The sequence below is a fragment of the Cygnus olor genome, chromosome 16 (genome assembly GCF_009769625.2).
Source record: "Cygnus olor isolate bCygOlo1 chromosome 16, bCygOlo1.pri.v2, whole genome shotgun sequence".
NCBI lineage: Eukaryota > Metazoa > Chordata > Aves > Anseriformes > Anatidae > Cygnus > Cygnus olor.
Genome location: NC_049184.1, coordinates 10,211,845 through 10,239,824, shown reverse-complemented (window position 1 = coordinate 10,239,824; position 27,980 = coordinate 10,211,845). Strand labels below are relative to the sequence as shown.

The 27,980-nt window shown below is 44.9% G+C and overlaps 1 protein-coding gene across 1 annotated transcript in view; it reads left to right on the top strand.

Annotated features, from left to right (window-relative positions):
• The window catches only part of BMP7 (bone morphogenetic protein 7), a 46,220-nt gene that overhangs the window by 6,112 nt on the left and 12,128 nt on the right, over nucleotides 1-27,980 (top strand). Inside the window, exon 2 of the mRNA XM_040575642.1 lies at nucleotides 18,656-18,848. Within this exon, the coding sequence (XP_040431576.1) occupies nucleotides 18,656-18,848 (193 nt within the window). The remainder of the gene's footprint in view (nucleotides 1-18,655; nucleotides 18,849-27,980) is intronic.

The following is a 27,980-nucleotide window of genomic DNA, read 5'->3' as shown; positions in this document are numbered from 1 at the left end:
TAATACATTCTGGCAGTGTCACCGGGGTTAAGGCTAATACTGGGATGTGTGGATCCTGTCATGTTATTGTCAGGAGGAATGCAGGGATTAGGTTTAAAAGTGGCGGTGGGTGAGTGGTGCAGCTGTGTATACTTATTATAAAAGATTTAAGTCCCACTGGTAAAATCAATATATTAAATTGCAAGAGCCTCTGTTTTTAATTAGTTTAAATCAAATATACTGTTAGTGCCATTATGGCTTCAATCCTTGGACCAAGTGAGGAAATGCTAATATTTACACAGAAACTGTTAATTTGTGGTTAAAATGATAACAAATTTAGATTTACACATATAAATTGTTCTAACTTGATGAATACCAGTGAGAAGTTGCAATGATGGATGAAGTCATCTGAGCAAGACCACAAGTAAGCCAATTTTGATAGCAGGCCAGATAAAGAGACTACCTGTTAATATCAAGCATTAAGAGACCATGATATTTTAAGCACCTTCCAGTAGTAGTCATCCTCTCTGAGGCCTGCATCAAAATATCCACTTGGAATTAATTACATAGATATAGAAGCTTTTATATAAAAATATATTTCTTTTCTAAAAGGAAGGAACTTCTAAGGAAACCAGTGAGCTTTTGGAATTAGTTTCAGGGTTAAGATCCTCATTCTACAAATGTTTGAAATAAATGGGACTACTCACTAGGACTAATCACATGGATAAGCTTTGCACATGCACATGTTTGGAAAATGGAAACCCAAGAGAAAATTCTTGGCTAGGTCTTCATTTGGTGTAAATTGTCGAATTTCTACTGAAGCTGGCCCTATGGTCTCATTTATACAACTCTGTGTCCAAAGTAATTCCAATAAACTCCCTCTTGATTTACACTAGCACAATTGAGAACAGAATTGGGCCAAAGAAATGCCCCTGTGTTGAAATAATGAGCATGCGGTAGTTTCTGCTACAGCTTCAAACAGTTTTCTCTCCTAATCTTGAAATTGTTTTTGAGGGAGGTTTTCTTTACTGCAAACAATCAAAACAAGAGCTAGTTCCTATTAGTCACTGCTTATCATTATTAGCCGAACCCTTGTTGTTGAACTACAGCTGAATTCCCATTTATGCAACAAACAGAATTTAACAAATAATGTTTGACAAAAATGTGAAACTGATATTTCTTAATACAAGACATATTTCATATGGAGAAACTTCAGCGATGAAAGATTCCTGGTATCAAAATATCTGAATCACAGTACAAATAAACAATGTGTTGTAAAGACTGCGGGGCCAAATTCCATGCTGGAGTAATTCCATTGAAGGCAGTGGAACTGCGCCAGGAGATAAACTGCCATCTAGATTTTTTTTTGGTGCACATGTGAAAACCAGAAGTGTTTAAGATTTTGTCAGTAAACATCTTTGCTAAGAGAAAGCTGCAGGTAGCAAAATTCAAGCCAATTCTAATTCGAATATCTCTTTCTGAAATCCTTATTTTGTTGACGAAAACTAGTTTGCTGAGGCGCTGTTTATTTGGGGATACGTTGTACAGTCCCATTATTTATACACGGTCCCGATTTACAGCAGGTTACATATAAGCCATCTTGGGTGAGAGCTCATATGTACAAGCCTGCAGGATCCGGCCCTGCAATAATGTGCCATACAGGCTCTTTTAAACATTTGTGTCGACTGCATGTTGGAGTCAGTGAAAATCCTTTAGTGATCCAGATTGAGTGGATTGAATTAATGGCAACTTTGAGACTACAAGTTTTAGTATAATTGCTTTATTGTTTTGGAACCAAGATGCTTACAATCCGGTTCCTGTGCAAACATGTTTAACGTGTGTTAATGTGTTTCAAAACCAGACCCTCTCCGCAAAATTCTGCTTTTCATTAATTGACATCAGTAGCATGGTACAGTATTTCAAAGCACTGGCCAAATATAAACTGTGTTTCTAATTTCCTTACTTTCCTGTGTTTGGAATGCCAATGTTAATTTGTTCCCATGGAAGAGTGAGAGCTGCCAACCACAGTTTTATATAAATGGCTTTACAGTGCAGGGCTGCCAACATTAAATGATACTTAGGAATTTTCATGACATTTTGTATTTAATTCTTGTGTGTGTATGTGAGAGAAATAGAGACAGATATATGGGATGCTGAACAACTGCACAAACACTGATGATCAAGGCAAATGCTTGCAGTAATTTATCCTTTGCTTAGCTATTACTTCATGCTTCTTCTAAGTTTTTTTTTAATAGTCTATCAGATATTACATAGCATTTTCCCTGTGCCTAGAAAAAGCTATTTTGCAGTGAATTTTGTTGCTGACCATCCAGCTAGCTCTATGGTTCCCCCCACCTCCCACAATGTTAGTTATTTATTAATAGATTGGCAGAAGGGCTTTTGTTTATGTTGTTCTTCTCGCCATTATGCACTATATCGTAAGAATGTGCTATTACTCAGCATGAGAAAGCGGGGAAGTAAAAAAAGCTCCCACAACTATGTACAGGAGGATTAACTGATTTTGATTAAAACTGCCAATATTTTTGCTTAAAAGAACAGGCGCAGCTAGATAAAATCATTTGATTTCTTAAAGAAATTCAAGCACAATCATAGTTTCTTCAGTGGCACATAGTGTCTTCATACCTGAAACAAATGTGAAGTTCCATTTAACAAATTAATTTTAAACTGATGATGGTGAAAACAAGGTCTGTTTATGTACTTCTCTTTTTATTCCTGGAAGATATTCAAAATACAAATTGTTCATGTTTCAGTAGATTCCTGTTAATGAGCGCTATGGTTTATCTCCCAATTTTCCCATTTTATTGGAACAGGTGCAGTGTCTGCCATCTGTGCCAGCGCTGCGCTATACCAACAAACAAAGTGTTGTTTTGGTTCACTGGATTTAAAAGTCTCCTGAGAGTAAAGAAATGAAAGAGAAAGAATTTAGAAAGTGCCTAGTGAAGGAAAGGCACTTCAAGTAATGTGCTTTGTCACTCAAGTCTTTCCGTAAATTACCTTAAACTATTTCTAAACTGTTTGAAAAATTTTATCCGTAGAGTGTTAAGTTTCTGTTGCATCTCGGAGGTCACACGCTATTCTTTATCATCTTTATCTTTCTGCAATAGCTTCCAAGCTAGACTCTTCTGTTATCAGGGTGAATTAAATTTTACAGGAGTAAAAATTCTGCCGTGTCTTAAAGTGGAAGAACTGTAAACTTTCAGATTTGGACTGTTTCTGATTCTGCCTTATTAAAAAGATACTGCAAATAACCCAAGTTTAAAGAAGATTATGTTGTAATTAGACAGACAAACTCATAATTATTTAAGGGCTAAAACAACAACAACAACCCTTTCAGGTTCATTTTGACAGTGTTTATCCAGTGTATCTGGAAAGGCTTACAATTAAAGTGCCTGAAGGGTGGGGATGAGATTTTTCAGCATGCAGTCAGTACTATCAGGTCCACCTGGCCTGGGAAACTATGCAGGCTTTGTAGTAGAGAAAATCCTTTAACTTAGATCTTCATGGCAAGCTCTTAAAAGCTACCTTCCTTTTAAAAAGAAAAAAAAAAAAAAAAAAAAAAAGGGACTGGGGGGAGAGAGAGGGGGCACTGCTTCCCTCTAAATAATAATTAAAACAAGCCAGTGCCTTGAGAGGCTATTTATGATGAGGGGACACAATCACGTTGATCAGGCTGATAGTCTTGCGGTGCACCATGTTTTAAAGTTTTGTCTGTTGTGCGCAAGTGCCTTTCAAGTGAGCAAAAAGTTTCCTCTCATTAGGCTGCAGCCACCCAGTGCACAATGCTGGTCTGAATTACACCTTCACGAGGAGCCCCCGATGACATCAGCTGGAGCAGGCTGGCACAAGGCCACCGCAGCAGTCAAGTCACCGCAATTGACACCATCTGAGGATCTGGCACGATGTCTTCACCAGGTTTTGTAAATCTGGTCGAGCTTTGACTCTTACTGTGGCCACTGGGCCAGATTCTGCCTTCAGCCACCTCGCTTTGTTGGCACCGCTGCAGCTGCCTTGGTCCTCCGATTTTACCAATTGTTCTTTCCACAGTAGAATGGCAGTAAAACTTTTTAAAAGAGACCAAAAGAACCCTGGGAGATCTACTAAAAAATGCTCATAAAATAATACAGCATCAGTAGTTGGGGGCTGTAATTCAGACGTAGAGAAAAGCCTCTTACCGGGTGAGGGCTGGGAGCAGGGCTGGCAGCACTTCCCTACTCGTGTACCTGAAACACCCGCTGGCTTAAGGAGTCCTTTGGCACCCCAAAGGAAAGCAAATTCAGGTTTATCGGTTAAATGGAAGACAAAAAAAAAATAGGATAATTAAGAAATTCTGAATTATGGTGCTTACCAGTTAGCAGTGTTCAAATGTTTTTGTACCAACATGCGAACAACAATTTATTTACACCAGCCAAGTGCCTATAATAGCATGAACAACAATCCTCCACCATGACCCGCGATCAATTCCTAACAATACCTGTTCTACATGCAGGTAGGTGCTGGCAATCTGCTCCTTCCCTGGTTGTCAGGGCTAAAACTTATTGCTTCTATCATTCAAAATATTCTGAACGTTTTATCTCGCTACTTTTGTTTATTACTGTGCAGTAATTATAATCCCACAGGGACTTTTCAGACTTTTATAAAGAGTTCTGCACATCCCTTTTGCTGAAGCTTGTGTGGCACTATAAACAACATGCTGAGTGTAAGTTCCCCTTTCTGACCATATCCTTAAAAAATCCAGCATTCATTAAGAGAAAGGAGGGGATTTTTTCTATTTAAGAAAAAGAAATGGGGGGGGGAGGGGGGGGGAAGAAGTAACTTTAGCCTCATGATCTGCTAGCTACATAAAGCAGTAAATGTTCAGCTGAGACAGGGAAAAACCAGAACTGCTGGAGATTGGTTGTTTCCTTTTGGAGGAAACAATAAATGTGCCCACTTGTATTTTAACAACATTACTACTGGGCCCCCTAATTACACAAATATACTTGTAATAAACTGCAGAAGAGAAGAGCTAAAAAAAGAATCACTCAGCATAGGACTTGCTCTTCAACTCAGAAAGAAGCTTTTAGGAACCAGTCTTTAAATCTCGGGCCGAATCAGAAGATTAAGATATTTCAGCGCTCTGTGATGAGTCATTTGTCTTCCAAGACATGTGAAAAGGAGAAGGTAATCGGACATGTGGTGCAAAACCTCTCTCGTTGGTGTGAACACAGCTTTGACCTCTGCACACAAAGTTCTTGCAACTCAGTGGCATGCATTATAATCAAATTACAAGAATATTGGGCTCCGTAGCCCCAGATCTCTGACCATTATGCTACATTAAAACCTAGCACAGGGGACACAGAAGTACATGAGAGAATCCAGAAACATGCTCAAGTAAACCCCAAATATTTCTTTAGAAAACAGTAACTGTCATTGTGCTCATTAGTCCACAACCATACCATGGGAGTTGTTTCACTGAAAATATGGCAGAGTTGGGGAAAACCATAAATCAGCGTGTCTGATGGTCTGAAAGTTTTTCCTCCCCATATTGGCAGCTGTAGTCCAGCACAAAAACAGTGACTGGTGGGCAAGAGACTGAGCTGGAGAAGAGTGATCTGTGTGCCTGCTTCTTGGGAGACACTTTTTTAAATGCCACACTCATCTCTGTGCTATTTTTAAGAATTGCACTCAACAGGATGGGAACTGTGTTCTCTTCATTCATACCAAAGCGATGTGAAGACGTGAGTGTATATTACGCCAGCTGATCTTTTACCCCAGAACTGCAATTGCAAAATTGTGTTTGAAGACAAAAAAAAAAGAACACCACAAAACAAAACAGCAAATGCTGTTGTTAGGGGCTGACTCAGGAGGCCTGCATGGCTCAGTCCTAGCGGGAGGCTCAGCGTAAGGAATCCAGCACCACGCTACACGAGTGTGGTATGCAGGGCTAGGTGCTGCTGATGGCACTCATGGTGTTATCTCGTAAAAAAATTCCTCTTGTATAATGCAGATGGTGGGTGGGAATTAAACGGAAGATAAATCTCCTAACCCCCAGATGATTTTATGCCTGGAGCGCTGACCACCAACATTTGTAGCGTAAAGGAGACACGCACGCATTCTCTACACGTGTACTTATGTCTTCTGAGCACATTTCTGAAATAACAAACTTGCCATCACTCAAGGACAGTAGCACGTTACATCTACCAGCAGAACTATATATGGACGTCGTCCATCCACTTACAGATCTTTAATATTCATGGTTCTTAGCCCCATATACCACATTATTAAAAGACTAAGCAATCCCCTGCCTGTTTCTCAGTAAAATTGTCTTGCACAGAAACCTTCCTAGAAAGCCAAAAGGCCATGTGCATAAGCTGTGAGTCCCACTGCAGCCAACAAGACAGGGAGCCGCTGTACCATGCCGGGTAGGAAGGATCAGTTCACTGTTGGGCAATGACCTTGTCCCCAGTTCCCATGCTTCAAAAGCAGGAAAATGCCACAGTGCCCCACCTGCTCTGAGCTAGCTTGGCAGCACGTAGGAAACACGATGATCTTAAAGAAAAACGTGAAATGGGTCATGAAGCACTCTGGAATATCTGTTTAAGCAGTAATTGACGTCTCTGAGCATTATTTTCCAAAATGTTTCCTCCCATGCCCCCAAACACTGTATTTCTATCTCACAATCCAGCCTTACAAACTGTGTTCATATCCCCAGACCTCCCATATGCAGAACACCTGAAAAATATGCAACAGAGCTAACAGTATGGGCACAAGAGAAGAGCTGTGCTCTGGCAGGGTTTTCCCCTCCAGGGCTCGTGGACCTTTCTCCTGAATAGTTTTTGCCCCCACCACAGGCAGCAGCTCTCCTCTCCCAGCACTTGCCCGCCCGAGAAATGTGCAGACGTTTGTTATTGCATAGGCAAGCTCAAGAGGTCCTGCCCATTGCGGTCTTACGGCACGGAACGGATTGTGTACATTCCACCTCAAAATTGTTCTGATTGCAATCGAAGGCTGAGATTCTTATCTGACGGTCGAACGGCTGATATCTGCTGGTTATTTTGTAATATCCCACAAATTCCTTTCTCAACAAAACCAGAATCTGGGATTTAAGCTAAGAAATCCAGCAAGTCATATGCTTTCAAACCTGGAAGACTGGTTCCTGGATTATTTTCTTTTACCAGAGTAAGCCACAAAAAAGGCTCGGTTCCCAGCACGTGACTCTCACCGTGTTCCTCCCGGGAAGCCTGTGCAGCTGTAGACCCAAACTTTGGGATATTTGGGGAGCTGCTGGTATTGTGGCAATACATTACTAAAGGAGGATTAATTAGATTTACGTTATTTATTTGGGCAGCTGTTCAGTAGATAAAAGGAAGCCTGATGCAAATGAAATGAATAAGCACTAAGAGGCCAATTTGCAGTCGTTTCTCTGCTTGTGTCCCTTATCACGGCCAGCGAAGAAGCGGGCACATTCCTTCGACAAAAATGAGGCATTTGAAGATTCCATCAGCTGAACGTTCTCTTTCAAGTGCTGCCAGTAGATGCACAATGTATACATGTGCTTTTAAAAGACTTTTATTTTGAACTTAAGATGTGAATCTATGGTATTAAGAAAAGCAGAACAATCCTTTATTTAGCTGCACCTGCACCTTAATGCCTAATGAGTTTAGTCTGATGGAATCCAGACCTCAGGAAGGATTATAAATTCTCATTTGATTTCATTTACTTCTAAAATACCTTAAACCAGCTGTACCAGTCTAGAATCCAGTCCTTCCTTCTATATCAGTTTTGCAAATGTTGAATCTTTTGCTGTATTAAGTAACTTTATGCTCTATAATAACACACCAATAGTAATAAGGACCAGAAGGCAACTTGAAAAAATCATGTAGTGGAAAGATAATTAGCAGCAATAGAAGCTTGAAAAGCGTTGGTTTACAAGCACGACTTTTAGAAAGTTCTTCTTGCTCTGGAAGCAAAATTTGGAAAAGAGTTGAACCTAAGCTAGCAGCCAATATCCTGTCTCTCTGGCCTGCCCTGGCAAACGGTGGGTGCCCACGTTCCTCCGTGTGCTAGCGGTACATCGGCCATTTCTGTCTGCTTTGTGCAAACACATCAGGGATGCTTGGGCAGTGACCTTCCCAAGATTACTGACTCAAGCTGTTTATTATGAACAGTACCTAATTTATCAAATACAACTGAAGCCTTCTTAGTGTGCCCCAGTGTCATTACTGGAATGCAAGAGCATATTGTGATGCTGTCGCATCCCTGCAAGATCAAATCACTGCATCAAAGAATTGTTATATCTTTGTTTGTTTGTTTGTTTTTCTTTGCATGTCCTATGCTTGTGCCTTCTGCAGATCAAGGTGCCCATGCTGCATGCTCCCAGCTTCCTGCAGAGAGGCTCACACCTCCCCTTGTACACGCACCCTCAGAAGAGCAGGACACTTTGAGCACTGCTGCCCTCGCGCTCCCAGGCTGAGCGCTCTGCCAGGCTGCCGGGCACCAGCGAGCTGCCTTCCCTTACCTGAGGCTACCTTAGAGCTGGCTGAAACATGTCATGTTTCTTCCCTTCACCCTAAACTGAAATTTGGTCACAGCTGAAGAAAGGCTTTGCACTTGGAATCTATCAAGAACGACCTTTCTATTTCACAATTTGCATTTCAACCCAAATAGCCCATTTTAGGTTTCCCTGCAGTAGTCTCCCGTGCTGCCTCTTATCTTCCCTGGCTGAATGCAGACGATTTCTGCCCAGATCTGTTCAGCCGCTTGTCTCTCCTTCCTTGGGCCCGGCGATTTGTTTCCATTTGCTCAGTGCTGTGTGTACAAGCAGACAGAGCCGACTGCTGGTTTTTGCATCAGTGACTTTTTGAGAGGCCCCCAGCCTCCGAGCAGATTACAGGAAGCACCTTGAGCCCCATTTGTCTGCTGCCTGGACTGGGGGATTATTTTCCTCAATGAGCCATATTGTCATTAACTTTGCTCCCTGTTTGTGCTCTGCAGCCCCCTCCCAGCTGAGACACCCATCGCCCTGCTCGCTTCTCCAGCCCAGTGCTGCCCTGTCCCACGCTGTGGCTGCCACCATCCTGCCCCTGGTCTGTGGTTCCTCCCCCTCCTCCCCAGGTTGCCACTATCTCCTTGACCCTTGGATGCGCTGGCAAAATGTGTGACTTGGAGTTCACACCTAACGCTGGCGCAGCTTCCTGCTGAGGTTAGCCTCACCAGATACATCTCATGGATTTCACAGCACCATGAGAGCAGCCTTGCCGTCCCCTGAATTACAAAGAGAAAGAAAAAGGTATAATGTAGCACTCAGCTGTGTTCAAAGAGGGAAAAGAAAAATATATTCGTACATCTCCACAAACCTCTGATAGCCACATCCAGAGGACTCAGGTTTTAGGGGATGTATTAGCAGCGCACCTCTGCTCTTAGGCTGCATTACTGCATGCTATGCGTTACAGTGCAGACAAAGACGAGAAGGCAGGAGTAATGATGAGCTTCTGCCTCTCCCTTTGCTCGCTGCTCAGTTTGGCTGCAGGAACATTTCTAGAGGAGGGTGCAGAGAAGTGCTAAGATTGCCTTTGGTAGGCAGCAAACTTGGCAGCTGCCCCTCCCGGGCAGTGCAGGGTGCCTGCAGGGAGCTGCAGGAGTCCCTGGCTTGGAGCTGCTGCCCAGTGCATCCCCAGCTGTGCAGAGGGAGGCAACGGTCCCAGGCTGCTGCAGGCTGGCATGGCTAAATACCAGTGTCACCTAACCACGCTCCCACTGATCACATGAGAACTTGAGACGTTTTGAGATGGCCACAGTGCTGCTCATCTGGGAGGACACAGGAGGAGCCAGGTTCTGCAGCATCACTGCAGTCCCCAGCTCACCTCCCTGGCTCTCTGGATAAAATGCCACCCCTAAGGTGCTGGGAAGGGCGAGCTGCTGGATGCGAAGCCCCAGCTCAGCACTGTCCTGGATCCCCGCTTCTCAGTGTAGGGAGGAAAGAAACAAGGAGGTTTGAGATACTCAGGAGATGAAGGTAGAAGTAGAGGGAGTCTGTGTAAAGGAACAACTTCATTCCCATTTCTTTCTTTCTTCTCTCATCCCCCTTTTTCTCTATTCCACCATGTACCCCCAGTCCCGTACAAATACTGTGTTACAGCAGCTGCTGACTGATTGCAGCACTGTGTGCTGCTGTGTTTTGCCTGCTAAGGAGGTGAATAAGGTATTCTGAAGAAACGCAACTCTTCCCTGCTTATTTAACTTCGCTTTCCCCAGATACAAGTTCAGACACTACAAGCTCAGCATCAGGATTCACACCACGGTCAGTCTGTTTACTATTAGGAGAGTTCCATGTTCACAGCACAGTCCCACGTGTAAATTTTTCACAATACCTTTCATCTAGTCTGGCTCTGATTTCAGCAGAGAAACCACAGCGTAAACGGGTTCTGATCGGGGTATGCTCAGAAAGAAAACGGATTACCTGTGCGTGACCTGCCCAGATATTTCACGGGTGTTCTTCAAGCAGAAATAGCTTCACCACCCAGCATTGCCTCTAAGTGCCTACAACGTCTCCAAACGCAGAGGGCAGCACACATACTTCTCTCTGTCCATCCCCTCCCAGTTATTATCTTTCCCCTTTGCCATCTATCATTCCAAGGAATTTTAAATGAAGTCTCCTGGGTGCCCCACAGGGCAACAGCAGCAGCATCCTCTCACCCCACCGTGCTCCTTGGCAGCAGGGCTCCCCGGGGAGCAGGTGGCTCAGCATCATTCCCCGAGCTCTGTGTGAAGCAACTGCGATGCTAAACCTAACATCAGAAGAATCTCAGAAAGGGCCCAGCATTTTGTTAGAGAAACCCTAATCTCTGCTCTGAGCCGTCCTTGCTAGCTGAAGTTCAGCTTAGTCAGGAAGAACTTGCTGCTGCTTCGGAGATAATTAAACCCATCTTCCCTCAACCCGCTGTTTGTACACGCACAATGATACCATTGTTCGGAGTCATGCAACACATATGCTGACATTAAAGTGTTTAATCTTGTAGTACAGTATTCCATTATTTTTTGGACATCTGTACATGATAGAAAGGGTACGTATTAAGGGATTTGTTGACAAAGAAATGGCTAATGCTGATACATGTGTGGACTGAAAGGATCTTTCCAAGTTGTGTTCAGCAACGGGGAGAGCGCTCCTTCCCAGGCCCGAAGCCTGGCACAGATGTGATATGCACTGCTGCTATTACCACTTCTGAATTTATAACAAGGAGTCAGTGTTTAGAAGAATTTTGGAAGCTCCCTGCTGGGTTTGTGGCTAGGTGGTCTTGCTGGCAACACCACCTTCATGCTGAAAGCTAAAAAAATGAAGTGATGGTTAAAGGAAGAATATTAACTCCAGAGGGCTTTTTTCCCCCTCTCAGGGCAAAAATGTTGACCCTGGATTGCTCTGCAGCCATGAGCCCAGAAGAATTTCGAATCCCCCTGTTTCTAACCTCTGGGACGGGGGATCAGGATTTATGCAGCCTGGTTTTCATCTTGTTTGAAATTAATGCACTAGTTCTGCTTGACACCAGCGGACAGGCCAGGACTTTGCCCTGCCACATACTGAATTTACTGTGCTCCAAGGAGCTCATCACCTTCACCTCCCTTTGCCCAGGTGTAAAATGGGTGCATGAGCACCAAGCATCTGGGTGCGAGTTACCCAAAACAGTTCCCTCTGCTGAGCATCGCCCTGGCCCTGAGCAGCCCCTCCTGAGCTGGGCAGGTGGGGACAAGACCATCAGGACAGGGCTTTGGGAGGTGAGCCCAGAGCCCCGCAACTGCCTGGGGGTCTTGGGCCAGAGGCCGAAGGACAGAGTGCCCCTGGTTCTGCATCCTCCCCCCAGACTGTTTGCACGGCCTTTGCCCCCACCTGAGCCACCCCCCAAAATGTGAAAGTCTATCTCCCAGCAGCATTCCCACACAGCCAGATGAGGGCACGCAGTAAGGAAGTGTAAATAAGCCCTCCAAATACTGTTTTTGCCACTCTTAAAAAATAAGAAATCTCATCAGTTACGGACAGCCCAGGACATTTGCATCCATACGGCTCCCAATTTATGATCTTCAGCTATTTCTCCAAGCATTTCTTTAACTGCTGCTTCAGCTGCCTAATGTCAGCATGTAAATCTTTTAGCTGAGAGGACGAAGCAAATGAAAACCAATCACAGAACTTCACATTCCCAAATTCTTGCCATTATAAATTTACTGCAACTGCCCCTGTAGCTCTTGCTGTCACGCACAATGAGGAGGGAAACATGGGCCTTAGCAGGCTGTGGCTTGGCATGACATTATTGTAGTCTTTATTATACTCCCTCTCCTCCTTAGAAAAATATAGGGACTGACCTTGCACTTCTTGCTCAATGAGGAGTCCCGCTGGGCCCAGTAGGCCCTTTCAGCTGCAGAGACTGCTGGATCCTTCCCCTAATTGCTTTCCTCCTTCTTGAACCTCACCAACATAAGGAGAAAAGGCCTATATTTCATAAATGACATGATTTTATCCACCAATTTAGAGACAAAGGAGTACAATTTATAGAGGGAACATTTAATCCCTGTTAATTAGGATCCCATCAAGAGCTCTCACATTTGGCATCCTGAAAATTTACAGCGCAGTTTCACAACCGCAGCGGGTCCAGAGTTGAAGGGAGAGCCCTGCCCTGCCTCCTGCTGCTGCCTCTCTGGGCCAGGTGAGGATGGGACCCAGCTCAAAGCCCCTCTGGGGAAGGGAAAAATACTTTCCAGCTGAATCCTCTTCCCAGGAAATACACAGGTAGGAGCAGGCCATCCCTTTGAAAGCAGTAACGTACGTAGGCTGAAAATGTTTGTGGATCTCCAGCTGAGCTGGTGGTCCCTGGGCAGCCAGTGTCTGGGAATCCTGTGCTCTATGCAGAAAGGAGGCAAGAAAGTTTCTGAAGTTTTGGTTTAGGATCTCTAGGGGCAGTTATGGGAGGAATTAAAGGTAATTTTTCTAAAATTCAACCAAGACTTTGCACTGCTGGATGTGTAAATCAGCATAATTTGCCCTTTTTTGTGAAAACTAGTGTTTTGTGAAAACTAGTGGCCAAAATCCACAGGCTTACTGGACCAACCTGCCAGCCCTCAGCCATCTCTGCAGAAACTGCTCATTTTCTGTAGCTCTGCAGCTATCAGAGGAAAGGGAGACAAAGACTTTGCTATCCACTACCCTCACCTATGTGACTCCTTCAGTCCCTGGGGTCAGGCAGGCGCAGGTAGACTCTGAAAACCAGTTAGACATCGCTCCTGGAGTGTGGCGGATTTTTTTTTGGCATCTAAATCTCCGGTGGGTTTCACAGGCAACTGCTGATGCCTCTGCAGTTGAGTCTCCTGCGTGGCTGAGGCTGAGGCGAGGGGGTGTTGTCTTTTGGAATCTATTTTCCTTTGACTTATCTTTCAGTCTCAGGAATTCAGGACCTTTAATCTATTTGAGATTAAAGTTCTTTACAAATCCCTTCTGGCCTTTTTGGGGAGTGAAGAAGTTAAAGACACCCTACTACACATTCCTTTTGGTGCTTTTTTTTTTTTCATTGTAAATTAGAAACAAGTAGTGTTCCGACTTCTGCGATCACTAGAATAAATGAGACAACAACTCAAAGCATCTTGTAAAAAACCTAACACATTATCAGGTGAAAGTGTTAACAGGAAATTTTAAATTTTTACCTGTTTAAATATTCAAAATGTATTCTAAATACATCCTCCATATGTGCCAGGGGGAAGGAGGCATAGAATTACCAAAGCTTTCACAATTTGGCAGCCTGAGCACAGAATCTATTCATCTGGTGTTTACTTTGCATGTGAAAAAGAAATTTTTTACATCTCCAGAAAACAAGAATGTAAAAATACTTAGGTAAGTAGACTGGCAAAAGTAAGGCCTCCTGCGAAACCTATTGAAATTAGTGGAAATATTCCTGTTGACTTCCCTGGGGGGTTGGCTTAGCCCTTTTAACGCTACTGTTATAATTATTTTTAACAGCTATTCTTGAAAAATTATTGCTGTGATTCACTGGTTCTTTGCTTGATACATGGAGTTAATGACTGACACTGTGCTACTGTGCTTGGTACAGAGGCTGAAAAACTGTACGGTTTCTTTGGTATGTGTGGGCACAAATAACAGCTATTGCAAGCTACATCTCAACATAATCATGGCTGTCATGTTTCATGCCTTGACTACCATCAATCCATATTACAAAACCAGTGGCCTAACCAGTGTTTACAGAATTAGCTCGGATCAGCTTTCCATTTACCAGTAGTGATTTACAAAGAAGCTGAGAATAGCTGGGGCTCTTATTTCCAGTCTCAACATATTTTGCTGTGAAAATGACCAAAAATGGGATCAGTTCAAGTTTCCCAGCTTTCTGCTGATGTATCATTTGCTTTAGAAGTTTGATACCCTGGGGTATTATATCAGGATCACAAGCTTCTCTGTCCAATATTACTTTTTTTGGTACTGGTGTCAACTGTATTGCCACAAGTTCTGGATGTCAACCACTACAATTTTTCATCCCTGTATCTTAATGTTTTCAAGTTTTGTATCTGAAAAGAGTACATGTCAAAACAAATGCCAAAGATTTGTTGACATTTTATCTTCAGCTTTCCCATATTTTTGGATCTGGTACTTGGCTACTTTACACCTGATCGCGTGTATCCATCGCGTTTTCTTCTAATCATCCCTGTTGTTGCACAACCGTGCCACCCTGCCTCCTCTTGCATCACTACAACGCCACAACAGAGTTGGTTGGGAGAAACAAAAGACTTCAGAGAGCTTGGAGCCCTATCTGTATCAGATAGACGGCTGCAGCCTGTGCAGCACTCAGATCGTGGACAGATAGTCAAGGCTGGACTTTCAAAGATGCCAAGCTTACTTGCATATTTGCAACAGAGGTGTGGCAAATTTACTGACAACCACTAACCAAAGATATGTGCTTGTTTTGTTCACATCACCTTAATTGTCCTGCACACTTTTTCTTGTTTTATTTTCTCAAGAATCTGCTGTCCACCTCCATGCTACAGCTCTCAGGCTCCATCGTCTCGGCCTTTCCTTTCCCACAGGACTACGCCCAAGGGAGTGCCTGATGATCCCCACCTGCAGTAGCTGCAATTAACTGCCACACTTGCTATGCCACTCTTGACCCTAGAGTTATTTTGCACCAACAGATTTTGAGCTGTGTGTTAAATTAGTTCATAATTTGTCTACAGAGCTTGTGCTTCCAAAACAGAGACCACGTCTAGAAATGAGAAGAGGTGTGCATTTACACGTGCATCGCTTGTGGACGGATTATTTTGTTAGGGGGCGAGATCCACTGTTTTCCCACAGCTAAGGCACACCGTCTGTTTCACAGCAGAATTATTTTTCAAGGGTGTTCTTCCTTTTCATATTTTACGCCCTTCGATTGCACATCCAGAGCCTTGGCTTCCTCTCCAAGCAGCTGCCTTGCCAAGGCATTTGAATTGTGACAGTTTCTGAGCTGGAATTTCCAACATTTCAAATTAGGAACTGGGCTAAAACTGTTCTCCAAAAGCCTTGGGGTTGTAGTGATTTGTAAGAACTATGAGCCTAGGACAAACACAAGTTCATGTTCTTTGGGCTGTTAACTATACCCAGCAAACAATCATACTGTGTTTTGACTTTTAAGTGAGCATTTAACACACGATGGCTGACAAACAGCTGAGATTAAGTCCATCAAAAATGACCAAAAGCTTCTCATTACGGTAGGTTATGTCAATAAGGATCACAGATTTTATAGACCTAACAGAGAAACTGCAGCCACATTCAAAGAGCTGTAGCAATTCCCTCGATTGTTTCACTGAACACTCGAAATACCATTCCCCTCTTTAAACGCCCCCCAACCTTATTCAAACTCCTCAGGTAATTAATTGGAAACAACCCTGTTGCAGAATTGTCAAAGGTCTGACTAACACCCATCAAACCCAGGAAACTCGGACTCCTTGAGCACTCCCCTGCTTACCTCATGCTGTTGTGCTTAAGGTATTACTGGGGACTACAAAAAGTGCACGATCATATATACTGTACCATATGTTCACAAATACCAAAGCACAGCAGCATGAATTAAGGATAGGATTTCAGTCCTCATAATGAAGAGTCTTGCTTTTATGAGTTCAAGTCAGACCCTTAACGTTATTTTAACATAGATTTTGGTGTTTAATTATGTAATAAGATTTACTGCAGTCATCTAACAGATGTTGATTCAGGGTCAGTGTTTCTCATAAATTAGTTCTGAAAGGATTTGTTACTTCTGGGTCAGCAGATAGGACCAGAGTGCAAAGAAAAAGGGGAAAAACAATAAACACTGAGTTGAAGGGTTTCTTGGGATTCTTTCTTCAGTTACATATCCACATATTTTCATGATCTTAATGACTATAGCCACAGGAATGTTTGCTTTAACACTAAAGATGGCTCAGCCCAAAACCCTATATCCAAACATCTGCAAAGCATGGGAAAGTTCAAACTCTGGGGCTTTTTATTTTATGACCCTGGCCATTAATTTCTCACACTAATATGACACATTTTTTCTAGTGCTCTGCAGTGGGAATCGCTGCGAACTCTTAGCAGCACCCAGAAAAGTTTCATCTTCATGTGTCTGTTGTCAGACTGTGTGTGAAGTGCATACACCAGCATTGACTGATTATTTGTCATCAAGTGTGTAACACTGAAAAGGTACACCCACCTTCCTTCAAAAATTCAGCCTTCTCATGTCTTTGGAAGCAAATCTCTCTGTACATCCTACAGTTTGACCTATCTGTAATCCACCCTGCTGGTGATGTTATCCATAATATAATTAAAACCACACAACATTATATTCATTCTTCTATAGTTGTGGTTAAAAGAGATATTACATATTAAAATATTTTTCCATTCCTCTGTAATTTAGGTGCAAACAAATTCCTCTGAGACTGAAATCATACTCTTTATATCTTTTTCTGCTGAGAATATCTTGGAGGGAAGGGATTGAGGCATATTTAATAGGATTGCTAGCGCTTACAGGGCAGTTTTAGCCTGCCAACTGTGTTACAAAAGCTGGTGACTACTCACAATTCTCACACCTCAGGGTATGAGGGAGTGAGCCATCTTCCTGAGGCTGCACTAGATGTTATAGCTGGAGGTGGAACAATAACTCTGTTCACTCAGTGCACGCGAAGACTGCCCAAACTATAAAACCATTTGCTGAACTTAATCGCCTCTGTCTTGGAAAGTTTAGGGGTTTCATACCTAAAAAACTCCTCTAAGACAAATCCCAGCTATTAGTAAGAGCGCTGAGGTATTTCCCTGAGCAGCAATCATACAGTGGCAAACTGCGAGCCCTGGACTGCTTGCAGAAACGTTGCGCGAGAGGAGGAAGAGCCCACAGCCAGCTGCTGACCGCCGGCCAGCAAAGCTGGGCTGGACCCGCTCCGTGCGAGCGGCCGGACACAGCCCCGCTCCCGGGGACTCCCCGTGCTCCGTCCCTGCCACCAGGGAGCCCCCCGAGGTACGTTCGTGCCGTGCAGCGCCGTAAATTTAAATAGCACTTCCCAGTCTCAGGCTGAAACTCCTCTTTTTCAGGAGTAATTCCATTTAAGTCAATGGATTTACACAATGGATTTACTGCTGCCAGAAGAGAATCAGGCCTGTAGAAAGACGCGCATTCTTTGCCAAGAAAACCTCAGAGCTAACTACTTGAATTGTGCAGTCGAGCTGCAGGGAGGTCAAGTGGACAGACAACAGGACCGGGACGCACGGGAAGGCCCTGGTTCAAACCTCGGCCCTCTGAACGCCGTGCGGCGTGACCTCTGGCGAGTCCGTGCGTCCCCTTGTACCTCTGTTTCCCCATTTTCCTTTGTCTGAATTGTCTGTTTAATTTGGAATTTGTTCGAAGAAGGGCACTGCACTTTGTGTGTTCAGATGGGGCACTGACACCTCTCCTCCCCTTGCTGCAGCTTGCTAGGGGACAAGCTCGAGGTCTTTGTCTCCTCAGCACAGTGCCCCTCTGCTCCACCACTACCGGCAGCGCTGCACGAGCCCATCAGCCATACATCAGCGGCAGGCAGATCCATCAGGGGCACAACACGCCATCCCAGTGCTGTCTCGGGAGGAATCTGGCACTTCTTGCTATTTCAAAGTCACTGTTGATACATGGAAGTGAACGTTTGCTTCACAGCCTGGATCGCTAAAGATGCCTCAAAACAGCAGCTCCAACCCTTGAGCGGCACTGAGAATCTGTAATGAGTTCAGCTGGCAACAAATGTGGGTCAGCGGTGTGAAAAGCCCCAAGGACTGGAATTTGCCAGCACTCCTGCAAAGCCCCCCATTTCTTTCGGCCCCTTCCCACAGCAGCCCGGCCGTTATCAGTGGCAAATGTCCAGAGTCACTTGTCAAACACAGACCTGCCAAAAATCATTAAAACGCAACAGTCACTTGCATCCTGTGCCAGCCAGTTGTAAAACTGTTTCAAAGACAGCCTAGTAAGCACCTACGTCCTTCTAGTAGCCTAGATAGAGGCTTTGTGTCCTGTGTGCTTTAACGAACCGAACGGCAGCGTGAGATGCTGCAATCAGATATTCTTGCCCTTTGCTGTTGTGGCAACTCGCAAGCTTGTTTGATGGTGAGGGGAAAGGGAACAAAGCAGGTGGCTAATGGGCTGTTTTTCTGTTTCAGTGGAGCATGACAGAGAGTTTCACCATCAGCGCTGCCACTACCGAGAGTTCAGGTTTGATCTCTCCAGAATCCCAGAGGGGGAAGCAGTGACAGCCGCCGAGTTCAGGATATATAAGGATTACATCCGCGAACGCTTTGATAATGAAACGTTCCAGATTAGTGTCTACCAGGTCCTCCAGGAGCACCCAGGAAGGTGAGTGACCCTCAGGGAAATCCTGATGTGAGCACAGCAGGTGCCTTCAAGGGCTTATGCCCGATGTTTTCACAAATACTGGTGCTATCAGCAGAAGGGGCTTTAGGCACACGGGCTGTCCCGTGAAATCTCGGTCGATGCTAATGCAGCTGCTGCGTGTGCTCAGCCATCAAGGCACGGGGTGAAGGTGTGAAGGTGCCCAGGAGCCTCAAGGTGCCCCGAGAGCACCCAGCAGCTGAGGAGTGAGCGAGGGGCAGGGGCTGTGCGCCTGGCTGTGTTATAGTGCGGGAGGAGGCCACAGGCTCAAAGTGTTTCAAGATTTCTGGCAGACATAGCCTCTTCTTCTTGCTGCTTATGGATCCTGAGGTGGCAAAACCACATCTGAACGCTTCCTTTCTAGTTGGAACTTAATTACTAGCCCTTATTACCAAAGGCATTTGAGATCCCTAATTAACAAAGACAGACGACACCATGCTCTTTATATTGACTGATTGTTTTGTGTGTGCACAACTACAAGATGAGCTATTAAATCCATTCCAGGGAATTATTAATGTATGCCAAACTCCCTGACAAATCCTCCAGGGAACTTGAATAAGAACATATGTTTAATTTTCTCATCTGTTCTTGGTTCCAATTAATCAGCAATCCCAAACCGCTTATCAAAGGCACTTAGTTTCATTTGCACATTTCTTCTAAATACAAAGCCTACCAAAAGACTGCATTTATTTACATGAAAAGTATTTACAATCACATGCTAGTCAGAAGTTATTCTCTAGGACTACTAAATATGAGGCAATAACACTACAGACCTAATTTAAGTTTATGAAAAGAGAAACACCAGGGATTTAAAATGGGGGAAGTCCAAAAGGGTAAGAAACAATAGTGTAATCAGGATTGTGGCTTTATAGTTTTAAAAGAGGTAATAAAAAGGCAAAAATATATATAGTTTTGCATTTTTGATCCATTAAAATGTGACAGGAAACCTTATCAACAGTTCTAAATGGTGAGACTTTCTACCAGCTTTGCTGTATGGTAAAAGTTTAAACACTGGCATGTGGGTATAAAACTCGTGGTTCTCTCAACATTTCGAATGACAATTATTTACAAGGTTTGAGGGACTACGCTAGTATTAATCTATTTTTATTAAACAATGATAACTCAAGCATTTTAACTAGGGTTTCTTAAAGGAGAAGGCAACAAGCCATAAACATGCATAGGACCTGTTAGATCCTGCCTACTACAAGTATTTAAGTTCCTTCCATCTTCAGCCCTCACGGACACAAAGGCCTCCCTTTGCTATATTTCTTAAGTTATATAGATAAAAGCTTGCGGGGATAACTTCTCATTCATGGGAAAAGCAGAAAAAGGATATGTGCTGGCAGATGCCCAGTGTGCCAGGACAGTAGGGAGTTGCCAGAAACATATCCTTGGAGTAAATGTCCTTTGTCACCACAGGAATGGATGCCAGGGAAATTCTCCTTCAGACCCTGATTAGTGAGGTTCCAGCAAGGAAATTTACTGACAGAGTTAGCATGACATTCAGCTCCTTAATTTTAAGATGATACATCCACAGGTTTGTTACAAGGATCTGTAGAGAGGGCTGCAAGGTACTTCCTGGGTGGGTTCTGTGTCTACAACTGCGTGGAGCAGCCTTTCTTTAAGCTGTCTCCTTCACAAGCTCTTATTCCTAAAGGAAAAAATGCATGCAAAGGCCAGGCATATACATGAACCACTGGGTGGAAGAGGTGAGGAATACTGCTAATTATACAGATGTTCCAGCTACAAGATTAGATGCAGTTTTACTGCATCACATTCACCACAGGAACAGCTTTTTTTTTTTTAATGAGTGTTCATGCATATTCGCCCTTTGCATACATTTTGGCACAGGCACTGTTGAGTTTTGAACAGTTCGTACTGAAAAAAAAAAAAATATTCCTGTTGGTTTGGATTGACCAAAGGTAAAAATATTGTCACTAGCATTTGTAAAAATATTTGCTCTTTTTGTGCGTTTTTCCACTGACATTTTCCAACCAGCTCTGTCACAGACCAGTCATCCAAGTTAGTGTGTCATTGGGCAAGTGGAGAAAGAAAACAAACTCTCTGCAGTGTTGATCAAAAAACACCCGTTCACTTTGATGCTTCCTTGGCTGTTTGTCTCATCCTGAGCAGGCTGGAAAGTCAGACCCATCCGATGTTGCTAGCAACAAGAGCAAAACAAAGCCAAGCCCTCCCCCTGCACCGCGAGAAACCTTTGCTCACATTTTGCTTTGTCGGTGCCTTCCCCTAGAGCACGGCAGGTACGATGGCCAACGAAATAACAGATGGGTTTCCTTCTCCCCCTGCTCTCATGATGATAAAACAGCAGTGGCATCTCCCAGCAGATTACTGGAATTGCTTTCCTGAGACATCAGATATTCCCCAAGCTTTTGCTCGCCCACGGAGCATACCTCGTGCTCGGGCGCACCAACATGCAGAAACGCACTGCCAGCCTCCCCGAGGCAGCGGTGGGATCAGGTCGCCTCCTGCACCACACGGTGACACACAGGAGGGGCCAGGACAGCTCCTGGGGCCCCCAAACAGCACAGCATTCATCTGAAAAGAAAGTTGTGGCTGACTGGAGGTCTTTTCCTTGAGGGTGAAGGGACCACTGGCTGTGCTGGAGTCTTGATTTCCAGCTAAACCTCAGATAAGCCTCCAGTTCTGAGGGCGTGCTGGTGTGCCCTCGGTTCAGATAAACCACGAGCACCAGCAGCTCAGCAATTCAGTACTTGTGTTACGAGTTCAGGCAGGCTGGCAGATAGCTAACCAGCAACATCTCTGTTTGCAACTTACTGTGGGTGAAAAACACAGGTCTAGGTCTTTCCAGGCAGACAGCTGCCCCCACCGCAGACATTGCTGAAGGTGTGCCCCTCGGTAACAGGGACGTTTGAACATAGGATGGATGCTGCCATCCATCCGCCTGCGCAGCTGTGGGCAGACACGTGCCTAACCGCCGTGGCAGCAAGAACGAGAGCACAGCTCCATCCTCTGTAGCAGACTGGGTGCCCCTCTGGACTTTGACTAAGAAATTATCTCTGTCAAAATGAAGATACAAATACAGGAGTCTTTAGGAAAGCAGACTAAATAATCAAATATTCTTTCTGCACTTTCCGAATCTCTGAACTCATTGCAAGGCAAGCTTTTCAAACTGACAACATCTCGGTTATAAAAAAGCATGCACAGCATTCTTGAGGCACAAAGCACCAGTTATTCACTTTAAGCAAACAAGTACATTCACGAACAAAAATGTTCCTAATATCATAAACACTGTGAAAACAGCTGAAGTTTTGACTAAAATAACATGTCTTGAAGCCTTCACATGCACAACCTAAGGTCCAGTGACTCCTGTCCACCTTCTCTTTGGTCTTCATGGTTCCCTCACCCAAAAGCTTGGGAAAGAGCTTTGCAAAGCCACCAGCTGTGTTGAGAAGGGTGCTGAGCAGTGGGTCACTGAGTCCCTGCTTGTGGTAAGGAACCCGCGGTGGGAAGCACAGGTTGCCACCAGGGAGCCAGGTGCTGGCCAAGCCCCCATCTCCTCCTGCCTGGGTGCTGTGAGAGCACAAAGCTGCTCCAAGCTGCTCCCTTCCTCTCCAGAGCGAGGGAGCGCACACCACGGGGCTTGCTGCAGGGCATTGAAAGTCATTTGTTTCAGGCACCAAAGCAGGAAACGTGTTAAAACAAGGCTTGTGGAGAGGAGCCTGAGAAAAATGAACTTTGTTGCTTTTACAGAGAGGTCGTGAAAATAGTTTGTGAGGCACTTTGGAAAGGAAATATCCGTTACCTTTTTCCACCGGTGTTCCAAGCGATGGCCAAAGCAACAACTCCAAAGGGACCTCGGTGCCTAACAGACACACGGGTGCTTAATGGGGTTTCTAGCAGCAGGTTTGATACCTAACTCTTATTGTAGTTGATATGAACTTGTGTACTTTCACAAAGTACCCATGCAGTTCTGGGCAGGCTGTCAGCTGGGGCATCATCCTCAATTTATTAACATGAAGCTAGAGAAAAAAATGCAGGCTGTGTAATTCTCCTCAACAGCAGAGCTCGATCCCACCCATCTGTCTGCACCTTCTGCAGCTGAAATACCTCATCGCAGAATTTCATCTCCTGTTTCAGTGGACCCAGCACTCGCACTGTGGAGTAAATCCCAACCCCTTTGAAGTGTATGGGAGTTTTGTTACTGGACAGAATAAAGCCAGGTACTTGACCAGCCTTTGGTAATTGTAATGGAGTTGCTACATGTTCACTTTGTGCCCATTATGGGCTTCACAGGCTTCAAAGGCAGTGAATGATGTGGATGCTCATGTTACCAGCCCTACAGAAAAAAAAGATCTTGCACGATGCATTCCTGGGTTTGACTTGCAGCTGGAATGCTTTAGTTTGTGTTTCAAACTACGCCACTTCTGCACCCAGATCAAACCTGAGCCCCTCTCCAGACCCCTTTCCCTTGTTCATTGGGGTCTGTTTCCATGTTGTGGGTTGAAACATGTAATTCTAGTAACTAAGAAAGGCTTAGGCCCACCCAACAGGCAAAGCAGATGTCTCCTCTTTTTGGAGCTTTAGAAAATAACTGTTGTGATTGTTCCAGGGGTTGTGCAGTGAAGAAAGATACAGTTTGTTTTAATGTTGTGCCCCAGCACCACGGCTGTATCCACAAGCACTCTAACAGCATCTAGGAAGGTACTGACAATAGTTTTTGTTTTTATTACATTTTCTGCACATAGGTTGGTAACTGTTCTCATCCTGATATGCTCTTGGGCACAGCAGCAGGGAACTTGAGCATGGAAACCCCGCAGCCCCCCAAGAGCAGCGCTGCATTCAGTTCTCTCTTTCAGACCATTCCTCAAAGCCACTGCAAAAACCTCTGACAAGTCTTGAAGTCACTCAGCGAGGCACGACTCTTCACAGGCACTCGAGTAGCTGCAGGAAGCATTTTGCATACCCCAGCAGGCTCTTCCTCAGCTAAGTGATGCACTAACGAACAGCGATTCAATACCGAACAGAAACATCTGCACAGAGTGTCAGGGATACGTACATAACCTCATTTCTCTCAGCACGGCTGTTACAGGAGGCTTCCTATTTAGGAAACATGTTGCATCTCTCTGCAACAAACTCTCCCATTGCCACTTTTAATCAGTCTTTGAATCCTAGATGATGACCTCAAGCACTACACAGGAAGGGGAGCACGGCTACTGGGGACAAATGAGGTAGAACTAGGAACATGAGGAAATTTTAAAGCGAATTTAATTTCTCCCAAGCTTCAACAGAATTTACACAGATCTGTCTCACCATCATCACAGCCAGTTTTCAGGCCACCTCCAGCAGTCTGTGCCTTCACCTGGAGGACCCCCGGGCTGGGCTCGCTGGCAGCTCGGCAGGGAGAGGGGGGATCCAAGGCGCAGGGAAGGGGAGGTGTGGGAGGAGGGCTGCATCGGGGCCGTGTACAGAGGGTGTTGCAAACGTGCCAGGGAGAGGCCCAGGGAGATCCTGGGGCCCTCTCAGAGTAGGAAAGTCTGAAAAATATTTTCCTAAGCTTGTCTTTGGACAGCTGCAGCCAACTTTAAGTAATGACACCAAGCAAAGTGGAATCTGGATGCTGCAGTTTTTTAATCCAAACAGATGTCTTCCAACCCAAGACCTCCTCCCTGGATGCTCTTTCTGCCTTCTCCTCCCTCCACCTGCTCAAACCTGGACGTGAATTGCCCACAATCCCCCTGCCACCTCTGTCTTTGGGCTACCTTGCAGTTAATTTGCCAGCTTGCACCGTGCCTGTGGCCCAAACAGCTCCTCTAAGGTTATAATACCAGTCAAGAGGATAGGATTATGCTCCTGTGGTTTACAAGCTGAGTCAGTAAGCCATTTAACGTATCTGTGCCTCCAGTGTTTCCCACTTTAAAACGGACGTGGGAGGACTGACCCATATTTGTAAAGCAATTCAAGTCTACTGCTGCAAGGTGTCACAATATGGTTATTGTTTAAAACACTGCTAGATCTGTAATTCCTCAAACTAGCAGGTAGGGATTAGAGCTGTGCAGTGGCCAGACAGCCTCAGTGTGCTCTTTGGGCCAGCAGATGCCTGAAAGGCAGACAGGGGACAGCAGGACCTGCTGGCAGTGCCCTGGGCTGGCTGCTGCCAGGACATGGACAGGAGAGCCACCAAGGCTCCAAGGTGCTCACAGCCCGGAGTGCCAGCACATCACAGCCATCAGCTCGTTTTGCAATGTAAGGAGAGCTGCCAAGAGTCACCTTGTCTTCTGCTGCCTGTGTTTCTTCCCATTTATTTTTATCCCATTTGGAATTGCTCACTAGTGTTTACTACCACTTGTCAACCAGCAGCTTGAAATAACAGAGCTGACAAGGGGGATGGGGAAAGCGAGGGAAGAAAACAGACGCAAAAGGAGGTGCTGCTTGCTAAGAGGGCTATGCTGCAGAACTACAGACCTTAGAGCATTATGGTTTTTATTGGTGGAGTTTCATCTACTGTTCTCCCTTGCTATTGCAGAACCAATGACTTTCAATTTCACAGTCTCCCTCTCTCACGTCCTTGCTCTTCCCTGTGGTTCCCACCAGGTCAGGTGGCTAGGAGAGATGCTGCACTTTTGATTTAGCATTTATGGCTACAAACCAGATCATATCCAAGAGGCTGAAAAAATACCCCAACAAAAAGCAAAGTGCCCATACTTGCTATTTCCATGAAGCTGCCTGGTTGCCAATAATTTCTCTTAGAACTTCGGGGGTTGCAACACAGCAACTCTCTTCCTCACTCTTCCCTTTCAGGATGCTTTTACTTGCATTTTCTTTCTCTTATTTCTCCACTCATTGCCATAAACCTCACTTTTTCCAGTCCTTTCTCTTCCACTGATCACCCTTTCTTAGCCCTCTCATGCCACCAGCCCTCCACTTCCCTGCTCACACCCAGCCCTTTAGCAGCTTCAGCCCTTCCACATCCATAGCTCCAGCTGCTTTCCAGACACAATCTCACATGCATCGTCCCCAGCCAGCCTCGCTTTGCAATCCTTGTTATTCAACCTTCAGTCCAGAAAACACTGAGTTAGTAAAGGAAGTTTTATAGACCACACAGCAACTATATGACCTGCAGACAAACTTTCAGCAGTACTTTCTACCAGGAGGTGTGTCTCCTTTCTGGTGTCCAACACCAGACACTACTGAAACAGTCAGCAGACAAGTGCCAACCTCCCGTCCTCAGCTCAGGCTGCTGCAGCAACAGCCTGTTGCTTGAGAAAACTGATCTGAAAACCCTGAGTTTTATCATCACTAAAAGCTTTGACACTCCTACTGATCTAAGTACTTTGAATGCTGAGGCATTTTGATGTGGTCTCAACAAAACATACTTGTGGTCTGGATCCAGACTTCATCATTTATGTAACTCTAATCTAGACATTAATGTTTCCATGTTCCAGCTTAATTTTCTGTAAAATGAGGATCGTGTTCCTTTTCATATCCTTAGTCTGGTAGAAGGCTCAGTAAAGTTTGTGACATGCTCTGAAGTTCTTAAATGAAGGGACTGAAAGAACAAGGAACCAAAGTGGTTCTCTGCCTCCTGGTTGTAAAACCATCATTGACATTGCTCCAAGAACGCTCTAAATGTGTATACAGTCACTAGGTAAGGTACCAGCGGTTGAGATGTGCACTAGGAACCTCTTCCCTTTGTGCTTAGATCTTTATCTCAAATCTAAAATCCAAACCAGCCATATCAGCTAGACTTAACTAGCACTAACTCTTGTAACAACTCATTAGACAGGAGCCCTCAGAACAAATTTTGTGTAAGGCTAAGCAGAATAACATCTCTTCGCTCTGCTTATTATGACTTATCCAGCAACGATGTCTGAAGGACTCGCTGTCTGTTAGCTAGTGATTCAATGTTGTTTTGCCATAAGTCTTTGGGGAGCAGGGCATTTTACTTCATGGGAGGTTGTTCTTTTTAAGAGAACGGGAGGTTTCTTTTCATTAGAACAGGCGCCACAACCTCAGGAGCCTCAGATGCTCTGCCTGCAACGCCAGTCAGGTTTTTGCATCCCAACCCTGGCCGCTGCTGGTGGGCCGGGGTGGAAAGTGCAAATCCAGGAGTGCTTGAACCTCTCCAGGGAGCATCTGACACGAGGCCTTTTTGGGTCCAAATGTTCCAAGTGTGTGTGGGAAGGACATTTCCCTTTAGTGGGTCCCTTTGATCTCTCTCACTTCGGGCTTCCCCTCCAGGCCTATTGTTTGCACATTGCTGTAACTACAGGAAAACAAACGCATTATACAATTTCCCAGCCTGACTCACCCTGGTACTTGATGCCTCATGTTGTCTGGTTACCCCGATTGCATCATGTCAGCATGGGAAGCTTGAAGGCTGGTTTTTCTGAGTAATAACGCTGCAGTTGAGCAGTAGCTTAAAAAAAAAAAAAAAAAAGTTATCATTATTGTTATTATCTTCAACCTGCAAACTACAAGGGAGAAAAACCAAGCAAGCCAAGTCCCTATTAACCAAACGTTGTGTGAATCATGAGTTCCAGTCAGGGGCCATGCTTAAATGATGCAGTATGTGAATATAAAAGCCCTTTACTTCTGGAAACTTGGACTCAGCCATTGGAACGGGCCAATCCGTACTACTCCCTCGTCCCCAGCTCCCCTGGGACGCGTTCTGTTCCACACGCTGTAAACAGGGAAGGGCGGGAGGTGTCCGTGCGGCTGCGTCATGTGCTGTGGGCACATGGCCATAGCTCCTGGGTGGGGATGAAACCCCAGGAAATCTGCCCCCCCGGCTTGTGCTCAAGCATCATACCTTCCCGTAACTAGCGCACACATGGAGGGAGGGTTGATCTGCACCATTTGTCTTCAGCTGTCCTGGATGCACCGAGTGGAGATGGCTGAACAAATCCCAGCACCTGGGCTGAGCCTCTCCATCGCCTGCACCACGGCCCCTTCCTGAGCCGTGGCTGCCCAAACATCCACCAAAATACTCCTTGTAGAACCCACTATGTGCTGGCAAGGAAGTGTTGCAGCAAGGTCAGTTCTGATGTAGGGCTTCTTCCACAGACCAAAACTTTGTTTAAAGGAAAGCAAAATGCTTTCTTTTAAAAATGAAGT